The sequence below is a fragment of the Coregonus clupeaformis genome, chromosome 37 (assembly GCF_020615455.1).
Source record: "Coregonus clupeaformis isolate EN_2021a chromosome 37, ASM2061545v1, whole genome shotgun sequence".
Taxonomy (NCBI): domain Eukaryota; kingdom Metazoa; phylum Chordata; class Actinopteri; order Salmoniformes; family Salmonidae; genus Coregonus; species Coregonus clupeaformis.
Window position 1 is genome coordinate 30,730,962 of NC_059228.1, and position 11,477 is coordinate 30,742,438.

General features: G+C 43.7%; 1 protein-coding gene across 2 annotated transcripts; it reads left to right on the plus strand.

The window, feature by feature from the left end:
* Positions 1 to 1,168: 1,168 nt before the first annotated feature.
* LOC121553363 (centrosomal protein of 68 kDa) lies at positions 1,169 to 10,824 on the plus strand. Of its 2 annotated transcripts, XM_041866411.2 has the most exons (8): positions 1,169 to 1,362; positions 5,722 to 6,095; positions 6,309 to 7,683; positions 7,782 to 7,996; positions 8,282 to 8,404; positions 8,677 to 8,773; positions 9,586 to 9,790; positions 9,900 to 10,824. In XM_041866411.2, the coding sequence occupies exons 2-7, from the start codon at positions 5,769 to 5,771 to the stop codon at positions 9,765 to 9,767; spliced, it is 2,319 nt and encodes a 772-aa protein (XP_041722345.2). In that variant the 5' UTR covers positions 1,169 to 1,362; positions 5,722 to 5,768; the 3' UTR covers positions 9,768 to 9,790; positions 9,900 to 10,824. The 2 variants fall into 2 exon arrangements, with proteins under 2 accessions (XP_041722345.2, XP_041722343.2); XM_041866409.2 differs by having other exon boundaries at positions 9,586 to 10,824.
* Positions 10,825 to 11,477: the final 653 nt, after the last annotated feature.

Sequence of the window (11,477 nt, forward strand, 5' to 3'; positions counted from 1 at the left end):
AGTATTAGTAAAAATGTGATCGATACATGTGGATGATCTTGTTCCTGTAGTGTTTTTAAACACCCTGGTAGGTTGATTAATAACCTGCACCAGATTACAGGCACTGGTTACAGTGAGAAGCTTCCTCTTGAGTGGACAGCTTGATGAAAACCAGTCAATATTCAGGTCCCCAAGAAAGTAGACCTCTCTGTTTACATGACATACACTATCAAGCATTTCACACATATTATTTAGATACTGACTGTTAGCACTTGGTGGCCTATAGCAACACCCCAAAAGAAAAGGCTTTAGATGTGCCAAGTGAACCTGCAACCACAACACTTCAATACCACTTGACATAAGATCTTCTCTAAGCATTAAAGGGATATGGATATGAATATATACAGCAACACCTCACCCATAAGCATCTATAGATGTTATATCTTCTATAGATGTTATATCCTTGTATTTCTACTTCTGTATCATCAAATGAATGATCTAAGTGAGTCTCAGAAATGGCTAATATGTGAATGTTATCTGATGTTAGCAAGTTATTGATTTCATGAACCTTATTTCTAAGGCTACATATATTAATATGGGCTATTTTCAGCCCTTTCCTGGGTAGCTTATCAGAGATAGACATAACATGGAAAAGCGCAAACAAAGCAAGATTAAAAAATATATACATTCAGCAGTCCATTCATCAATTGGTGTGTGTAAGTGTGAGTGTGTGTGCTGCAGGCTTGAAGCTAGGAACCCATAGGCTTGGCTCTCTCATCCCTTCCAGGCTTCAATGAGCCTGTCATAGCGGATGTAAGCAATGTCCTGACTGATTTCCTTATACGAACTGTAACTCAGTCAAATCTTTGAAATTGTTGCATGTTGCGTTTATATTTTTGTTCAGTATTGATGCAGTGGAGCCATCTGTAGCCGATGGTCTGATTCGTTGTGGCTGTATTAACGATTTTTTTAAAAACAAACTGAGATAACATGAGTGTTCTAATACCAGCACACCAATATGACCTTCTTGACCAGTATTGAGTCCAGTTGTGATATTAAATTATGAAATATTGTGAACAATGTGAAAATAAAAACTAATGCGTAGAATAATTAAAATTAAGGAACTACAGTAATTGTTACAGATGTGGCCCCACTAGGGGGTAGTGTTAGCTACGGCCTGTGACTGGGAACGGTTTGCTAGATTAGCAGCAGCAGCCTCTTCCGTTTGCCACGCCTGTTTACAATTGAACGATTTCCTTTGCCGATGTATCTTTGTCACAAGAAGGGATGTGGTGAAACAAATGTTGCCGTAAGAATGAGTCCATTGCAACAAGTTTAGTTGGCATACATTCATCCAACAGACGCGCACGCTAAAGAAAGAAGGTATGTTCTGTTCGAGCCTCTCGTGGAGTGAAGACTTGTTAATATATGGCTAGGGCTGCTAATGTCATTTTAGGACTGGTTGAGGATAGCAATAGGCTATTTGAAGAAGGAAAAACAAGTAGCCTCGTTATACACTGTAGAGTAAAGCTATAGTTTACATTGAGAATTATTTTGAATGTGTTGTCACGGGTTTCTCTAGAGGTATATAGCTAGTGTAGCCTAACCAGCCGCTAGTGGGCGCTAGATCGCACTAGCGGCTGCCTAGGATAAACTAGGGCCTTTGTCTTACAGAATTTTGCCTGTGTGGATAGTTCATTTCAAATTTTAAACGTCATCGTAGAAGTCAGTGGCCTAGACTCCTAGAGTGATAGTTTTCTAAGCATTCTACTTGCCTGACGACGCAAACTGAATTCTTACGCAGTTTTATGTTCGCTACATACTTCAGTCAGAGACTGCCATCATTGAAGTCGTTTGTGTTGATGTCAAAAGGGGGGGTGTTGTACAAAACAAAGTCATCAGCAATGGGATCGTCTCTAACTAATCAGCATATCAAAGGCAATGACGAATTTTCAAAACGCTGCTTTGTACCCATCCGTTTCTGGAACCAATCAAAACGGCTAGAATGTGTTTGCCTTCTAGAAAATGTTGAGGTGGGACTCAAATTCAGACTCATTGCGGAGAATAAATGTTTGTGGGCATGGCGTTTGACCAGAGTGATGAGTTTCGGTAGCCAGCCAAGCATTCAACCCACAAGGACTCATTATCTTGGGCTGGACAAGGCATACATGTTACTGTATGTTCAAGGGAAGGCCAGGACAGCTTGGCTCTAAATTGATGTTTGAAGTTTATGTATAAATACCCTGACTGATGGAAAATCATTGAGCAACACATTCAAACACACAGCTGCAGAGTGTCCAAGATTATCCAGTAAAATAAATAAAATTATATCACCAAAGACATCTAGTCTTACCAGGCAAGAACTATATGGCTGAGTCTATAATAAGAAATGTATACAAGAAAACTAGTCTTGTTCCCAGAAAAGTATGGCAAGCAAGCTACAAGAAGACTCATTGGCTCTTGAACAACATTGTCAGTAATTCAATGAGCATACCTATGCCATCTGTGAGTAAAGGCAAACATGTTGTTGCTAGGGCAGTATCCACAACTGTTCTTCCTCAAATGAGAGTAACAAAGAAGTACAGCGGGCTAAAATAATTCGATCAGTGGCAGCTTCAAGAGAGAGGTAAGAAATTAACTTTGATTACATTGATAAGTGTATTTTTCGTTGTATTCAGACAACACAGTAGGAGCTTTTTTCTGCACTGATATCATATGTTGTAGTATAGGCATAAAGGTAACAAAGAAGGTAATGTGGCAGACTGTGTGTTCTATGTCAGTCTTTGTTCTGTAGTTAAGCTTTGATTGACACTACCCTCATGATCAGTGTTCTAGAGAGACACTCTATAGTCGTTTGCCATAGGTCATTTCCATGAGCACCAACAGGTGAAGTTCACAGGAGCATATCAAATTGGGTGTCAAATGAAAGCTAAGTCTATATTTTTTGGAAATGAAGGTATAAATACATTTCCCAACCATTTTCCATCTTAAAATGTGGCTTTGATTTCTGGTCAAACAGATGGAAAAGGTGTCTTAGGAAACATCTAACATAAAAAGTCTTAAGTATTAGAAATACATCAAAACACAATGTTGAAGTAAAGACCCCTGCCAACTAATATCAACACTTTTATATTTAGTTTTGGAGAAATTATTTGCCTTCAGTAAGTTTAAGAAACATTGCCTTGTGCCTTGTAATTCCATTACCAAAAACCCACATCTTTAAGATATTATCTAGGATATTAAGATATTACCTAATTTCTCACCCTTTTGAGAGAGGATAATGAAGGTTCACAGAAGTAACAAGTAAAGGTAGACCTACCAATTAGTTAGTGTTTTTACTGATTTACATTTTTGTATATGAATTATTAAGTGATTAAAACTCGTAATTCTGTTACCAAATCGGTAACAGAATTGCAAAGAAATCCATTACGGAATTACTGCATTTGAATTGGCTACAATGCGAAATCATAGTAGTCACAAACCGCAGTTGGTTCACCTACTACTGTCCTCCCTTCCACTGGCATACTGTTATGTTCAGCTCATGCTTGTTTTCTTTCTTGTTCTGTCTTCTGGGTGGTCAAAGCAAGAATGTGAACAGTCTGGACAACACCTCCCTCTCTCGCTGCCTCTCTCCCTCTCTCTTCTCTCTGGCCTTTTCTCATTTGGGCAAAAGTCTGTCCTCTCTCCTCCGTGACCTGGAAACCGATAAGTGGTTGCGGAGTGTGTCAGTTCGTTAGTAGGCAAACGGAAGACGGTCCTCCCATCCTTGATAGCCTCCTTTTGACGAGGAAGAACAAGTGTATCCTACCGCGGAAGAGTTTGATATCTGCCACACCCCCTTTGAATCAGATGTTGTATTGCTGGAGGAAAAAAGAATGCACACATTTAAAAACAATATTGTACTTATCCTTTTTATCTATACAATTCTTGCACAAATCACTTTACACATTTATTTTGGGATCCACCCCTGGAAATGTCATTTGCCTGATGGTACACGAGAAGGTGCTTCTCATTTCATAAAAGTCTACGTTCACTTTCCTCGCCGCCTCTCCTTGATTACCTTTGACCTTTTTTAAAAGGAGGTGAGAGAGGACGGAGGAGAGAGGACGCGGGAGTTTAGCAAATCTAATTGAGAAAAGGCCTCTCTCAGTTAATGTTACCTCTTCCGGCTCTTAATGACATCCATGAGCCATGAAAAATGTATGCACTCACTAACTGTAAGTCGCTCTGGATAAGAGCGTCTGCTAAATGACTAAAATGTAAAATGTAATGAGCCCCCTCTCTTTCCATTTACTGTAACCAGCATCCGCACCCACTGAGCACCGACTGTCACCGGACACCCATGGACATTGAAATATGTTCAGTCTGCCCTGGCCTTGATTTCAACGTCCATGGATGTTGATTTGGCCCAAACATAAACGTCCATGATTGGTGACTGGACCAAATCTGAACCAATCGTAGATGTCTATGTTTCACAAGTTTGGACAACACAGTAGAGTGAAGAAAAGTAGAGGATATTTCAGTACAGTAGAGCCCAGTAGAGTACGGTATATTGTACTGTACTCTACTGTCCTGTACTCTACTGGGCTGTACTGTGATGTCCAAACTTGTGAAATATAGATGTCTATGATTGGTTTAGATTAGGTCCGGACCAACCAAATTTGGTTTGGGGGCGGGGCTCATTAGAATAATAGCCAGTGTGTAGAATAATACCCATATATGCAAAGGATGAGATTGCCTATTTCTACCTTTGTGTACCTATTCAGGGTACATCACCATGAAGAAAGTGACATTCATATCCATAATTATGCATTTCTGTGTGGTACAGATCAGGGACCCATGATGTAATTCCGTTACCGTAATTTTGTTACCGGGTGTAAATCCACTTCACTTACTGTAGTTCAATAACCAAAATATATTTTTTTTAACTCAAGATGTCATGTCATAGCTGACACCCCATTCTTTCTGCAGACACCTTTGAATCTTAATTCAGAGCAGACATTTAAGAGTTTTTGGAAAACGTGGTCGCATAAAAACGGAGGGAGATTTTACCGTCATTCTGTTACCGTACTTTGCATCTGCAAAGTTCTTCCAATAAATGTGTTTTTGTTAAATTGTCTGTGTAAATTGTTCAAAGTAGCCCTTGTGCATAGAGTCGTATGGTTTGTTAAACTTGGTTTTGAAAACAATGGTTTTGGTTTGGTATACATTTTTTAAGGGAAAATTCTGAGTCAGCGTAATTCCGTTATCGTGAAATTGTCAACAAGACATACTCAAACCGGCAGGGAGGATGCTAGAGGGAGCGCAACACCCCAGACACACAAAGAGCATTAGCTGTCTGTTTGAAATTGTATTTACAATAATTTTGGTTCACAATGAGTCCAGGATGGAATCTCACTATCATTTAAATATAATCGAGCTTATGAGAGCTATTCAACTTCGTGACGAATACAGATAAGATTATGGTTTACATATGTTATTTCAGCATTACTTGACTGACGGCTCTAGCTGGATGGATGCTAAATGTTTGTGTTTATATGGCTGGTCTGTTTGGTTGTAGCTATGCTAATATAAGGTATACTGCAGAAGTGGACAAAGGGCAGTGTTCTTCCTCCTCTTATCTGTGCTACCAACCCTGACCACACAACAGATAGTGGTACCAGTAGTAAAGCACAAGTGTCTTTGGTTTACATCTCAACAACTGTTTACAGACTGAAATGTATATTTTGCTGTCAATTTCAGCAGCCGCCTTGGACACATGATGCATCTCTGGGCCTCTCCCCGTAACCATGGCACTGGGAGTTGACAGGGCCTTCCCAGCATCCGTCTGTTCGATGGAGTCCAAGGGCTGCAGTGGGCAATGGAAGACCCGGATTCCAGAGTCTATCAGGATTGGGACGGGGACAACCACAACGCAGCATTCCAAAGACAAAGACAGGGAGAGGGGGACAGGGGACAGGGACCGGGGTGGTCCCAGGAAGAGTGTTACCATGGCACCCACCTCCAGGTATATGAGTGACAGGAGGCAGTACTCTATGAGGAAACCGCTGGTCACCACTACAGAGCAGCAGACCTCCATCCTAAAGAAATCATACCTACAGGAGCACCCAGAAAAGGTGAGATGGGAGTGCGTAAGCTTTCTAACAAATGCATTGACTGCTACTATTGTATGACTTATGACAAGTGTTACAACAACGTTAGATTTAGATTACCTTTGACTGCACATTTTAAACAAATTCTACTACTACTGTACAAATAACAGCAATGAACACCACATTGTATGTTAGCTCTACCTAATGTCCTATTCCTTCCCTATTCTATCACCATAGGAGCGACAGTGGGAAGGTAGCAGTAATGAAGCACACCATCATAGCGAGTTCCAGACCAGATGGGCTGAACAGAAGTTCCCAGACAACCGCAACCCCTCTCAGGCCAACATCACACCCTGCTCAGCCTCCAGAGAGGACCTCAGCACCTCCCTGGGGGTGTCAGACCTCAGGACCTGGCTGTCACATGAAGAACCCACCTTCAGCTCATCGTACCTGGGCAGCAGGCCCGGCCGACGCAGCCTCTCCAGCCCACCCCTGGAGGGCCATACCATCTCTACTCCACTCAGCCCCAAGTGGACCTCCACTCTGCTATCCCCCCTCTCGCCCCCCTACATCCCCCCTTCGCGCCCGTCCAGACAGAGACGGACAGAGCTGAGAGTGGATGCAGGTGAAGTTTGTCAATCACGTGGAGGAGGAAGGGAAACGTATCTAAACGTAGGCCCTTCAGTGGGCTACTCCAAGGGACGCTCCAACCCTGCGCTCCACACCATGTCCCCCCACCAGGCCAACTACTGGGCCTGCGCCATTCCCAGCTCCCTACCCCCCTCCCCAGACCGACGCTCTTCGAGCTGGGACCCTGATAAGGAGTACCAAGCCCTCCTGGACTACACCTACCCCCTGAGGCCAGGTAGGGTGGTGGGTGGGTGGGATACCTCAGATGCAGGGGGTGGGCCTCTCATCCAGATAGAACCAGGCCTCCAGGACTCGGGAATAGAACTGGACCGCCTCTGCAGCTCCACCAGCCTGTCAGCTTTGGACTTTTCTCTGAGGGGCACGGCGGGGACGGGTAGGGCCAGGGAGAGGGAGAGGGGGATGCTGGGTATAGGTCAGAGGTCATCTGAGTTGCATGGGCTCTCACACCCCAAGTCCTCTGATGGTCGACTCTCCAGTAGCCCCTTCTCCTCTGCGGACCCTCTTGGTCTATCCGTGGAGAGTCTGGACTGTAGTGGAGGTGGTGGTCTAAATCCTTTGCATCGTAGCTGGGAAGGTCGCTACCGCCAACACGGCATCTCCTCCTCCTCTTCCACCACGTTCATCCGCACCACCAGTATCCTTCCCCAGCCAGGGTGCCTCGGAGGGGGGGCTTGGGATGAGGAGTTCTGGCCTCTCCCGGAGCAGTTGGAGGAGCTCCAGGGTTTGTCCCGGCAGGTCAGGGAGGTAACGGCCCAACTCAACCAGCCTGTCACAGCCAGCTGGGAGTCCCTGGAGAGGGGGACCACCTCCGTCCAGTCCTCCATGACCCTGGCTGAGAAACAGGAGGCAGAGGAGGAGAGAAAAGAGCAGGAGCAGAATGAGGAGGAAGAAAGAGAGGATGATGAGGAGGAGAAGCAGAAAGAGGTGTCCGTTTCTGAAGCACTTCAATACTTTAATAAAGGTATGTGTTGGTGGCAGCATTTCATTAGGCTTTTTTAAATTGTATTGTATTTGGAATATTTCTCAACTTAGCATGTGTTTGACTTTAAACACTTTTAGTCTCTAAAGTGGTCCATAGTGGGGAGTCCTCCCAGGCAGCCAGAAGCTCTGGTTCTAGGATGGAGGCTGGGGTAGCAGGCAGGGGAGTGAGCAGGGCCAGTCTGAGAGAGGTGGAGGCCATGGTGGACCAGTTGAGTGGACTAACCCTGCCTGAGTTCCAGAGGGGGAGACAGGGGGACCAGGAGCACAGGGAGTCCCTCATGCAGCACATCCAGGTAAGGACAGAGAGCTAAAGGTATTGCTTTATTATGTGCAATATAATGACGAGGGTGTGCCACTGCTACCAGTACAATGCAATATGATACAGTACCTCACAACACAATGAAATACAATACACATTACACAATCAATGCAATGTGTTGATAATGGTATATCGCATAATACATGCACAGTACATAGGTCTCATCTCTATTAAATATTATTACATCCAAATCCAGTAACAAACGGTTGTGGTGCAGTTTGATATTAATTCTGCGACTGGCAACCTGTTTACCCATCAGACCTTCTGTTCTAACCTGGAGGATCTCATCCAATGGCTGTACACTGTGGTGGAGAGGATGGAGGTGCTGGCTCCACCCACTGTGGACATCGAGAGTGTCAAGTCGTCACTGGCGGATTATAAGGTCAGTAGTGTACGCACAGAGATCCTATAAATCAATTCTAAATGTAAGTCTATGGTTGTACAATACACGTCCTTGTTCAAAGGTGATAACTCTTGGCATTGTATCTTGGGAGAATGGGAAGTGCCTTATAATTAATCACCCCCCTCTGCCCCTTTCTCTCTTTTGCTGTCTTTCTTTCTCTATTTGCCTCTTTCTCCCCACTCCCTCTGTTTTTCCCTTTGTCTCCTTCACCCCAATCCCTCTCTCTCGTTCCCCTGCCTCTCCCTCCACAGAGGTTTCAGAGAGAAGTAAACGCCCACCAGCCTCTGACCACCTCTGTTCTGCAGACTGGAGAGCTTCTCCTGGGTTGTATGACCTCCACTTCTCCCGGTGAGCTTTCCATCACTGACTAGTTTCTCTTTGCCTGCAGCTATTTCATTGGTACCTACTGTATGTCAGGTGTCACCCACCCTGATTATTAGGTCAGACAAATGAGGCTTCCTTCACACAGGAATGACCCCTCAAGCAGATCAGCCTGTCAGACCAGACTTCTTCATAGTAAAGGGTGTGGAAGTGTTTTACTGAAAGAAGACGATGAGGCCAACACCCCCCTGTACTATATTTCCCTTTGTGAATGCTGAAATATGCTTGTGCTCCTTTACTAAAGGAAGAGTAAAATTAATTGCGTGACACAGCAACATCTGAGATTCTTGATGTGGGCGTTGCCTGTGTTTTTAAAGGACTCCAAATTCAAATTACATTACATGATTAGCTTACATGTTTGTGTGAATGCTACCTTGATCCAAGGGTAACATTTATTGTCTGCTAACAGTGGCGAGCTTGTCTATTTGTTTCAGGTCTCATACGGGTCAGTTCAACAGCTAACACTTGCATACTGTAGAGGTCTGGCAGTCAGGGGTAATTCTATACCAACAGTACTCTCCTCTGACCGAAAGAGGAAACGCTGTGTGAGGAGAATGCGGCCATGCATCCATGACTATAGAGAGCTGTGTTGGGGCTCTGTTTTTTTCCTCTCTCATTCCAAACTGTGTCACAGGCAAACAGGAAGGAATCTTAGTGGGTTGATTGTACAAATGTACCACTAAAGTTTCCCATTTCTCTTTTATTTCCTCTTCCTCTTTTTATTTATATCTCTATACTACTCTCTCCCCTCTCTCTCTTCCGCTTCTTATGTCACCCAGTTCTGAAAGAGACGCTTGGTCTTATTGAGAGGCAGTCAAGGGCGTTGGAGACCCACTCAGAGCACCTCTTCTCCTCTATCCTCTCGGCCATGGACAGCCTGACCCAGCCCAGGGAGCCCAGCGGGGCAGAGGAGACCGGAGCTGGGGACCCCGATAGGGTGGTCCAGGGGACAGCTCAGTGAAGGCTCCATGCAAGATATGGATAGTATGTTTCTGTGGTTACGTAGAGATAGGGCTATGATTACTCTATAGCACCGTCTAGTTTCGGGCTATCAGTTTTATTATTTATCATAAGTAATTATTATCCTTTTCAGTGATGAGGAATGAGAGCGGATTGGTGGAGCAGGCATGATGAGGGGGAGGAGCTTCTTCACTGTAACATTCCTTAAAGGAAATGACCTGGTTGTGTTGAAAAGATAACCACTTGACTGTTGTCATGCTTTTGTTTCAATCTTTTTTTAAGTGCTTTTTAAATGTATGCATAATGTGTGCTGAAGAATCTAAGTATTATTTGCCTTGTGATATATGCTCAGGCATTTCTTTGAGTTACAGTTATAACGACCCAGTGCACTCTTCTTGCAACTCACTCTGTTACATGCTACACACGTAACATTATTGTTAACCTATTTTGATATCGCTCTGTGTCATTTTAGTGTCTTCACTAAACGTGCTGTGGATTTAGTACACTGGGTAGAGCACTGCAATATTTTCTAGCAAGTCTTTTTCAGGGAGAACTCATCAGCCAGTTGATCATGGTCTCAGGTTGTGTCATCACCTGTCTCTGGTACATAATGTTGAGTCTTTTTCCTTGAGTGAAGGTCCAGAAGGGAAGGTCTGCACTTGTTGATGCTGTATATGTAGACTGGTAATATAGGATGATGAACCATTCAGTGCCCTTAGAGTTGTATTTGAAATCATAGGCCTACATCTAAACTCCTTGATCAGATGGCAGCTATGTGCAAGATATGGTCACTGATAATCACCAGCCTGAGACAACAGCACAGTTTGGAGGTCCCATGTTTTTATGAGTTTGGTACTTTTTGTATGCATGGAAAACCTGGATGAAAAGTGCCTAAATTCAATCAGATCAAGCATTAACCGGCAATAGTCGACACCCGCATACCTGATGTTTTGGCGGTGTAACTGTGTTGAAGCTGTCAAATTGGTGAGCAGCTGCTCTTGATATAATAATATATGTCATTTAGCAGACGCTTTTATCCAAAGCGACTTACAGTCATGCGTGCATACATTTTTGTGTATGGGTGGTCCCGGGGATCGAACCCACTACCCTGGTGTTACAAGCGTCGTGCTCTACCAGCTGAGCTACAGAGGACCACTGATCATTGTCACAAAGCCACACCCCTCCCACTCACGTTAGAAGTTCAGAATGAGAAAGTGTAGGCTATATAGAAATAATTATGCTCAAATTGAAAATCATTAAACTAAATAATGAGGATTTCTATCAGCCGAATCGGGTTGTAGATTGGATCTCAAATTCCAGTGTTCTAAAATGTAAACAAGCTGCATGGGATTTCTCTTAATGAGACTCGGTGCAGCCAATGGCAATGTCCGCTTTAGGTATAATGCCGGGAGCCGCTTGTGGATTGGACAGCTCTAACGCAGTTCCACCTCCACTGCTGTCGGCTAAAGCGGATCTGATTGAATAGAGTGCTCAGACATAACTACAGCGTTTTTAATGTGCAACATGTTTTTAACTAGTGTCTTTGTTACTGTAGTAATCAATTGGGAATGTTAACTTTTAAACACCATGGAAAACTTTTTCAGACTGTTATCCTCATTCACAGAATAAACCTGGTGAAACTACACATTGCTCCTTCTGATTAAACAAACCTATTATATGGCTACTTCATTTTATGTATAATCAGTTGCAG

Coding starts and splice junctions, on each gene's coding strand:
- LOC121553363 (XM_041866409.2), top strand. CDS start 5,769: ATGGCACTGGGAGTTGACAGGGCCTTCCCAGCATCCGTCTGTTCGATG. Junction 6,096..6,308: donor TACAGGAGCACCCAGAAAAG/GTGAGATGGGAG, acceptor CTATCACCATAG/GAGCGACAGTGGGAAGGTAG. Junction 8,405..8,676: donor CGTCACTGGCGGATTATAAG/GTCAGTAGTGTA, acceptor CTCCCTCCACAG/AGGTTTCAGAGAGAAGTAAA.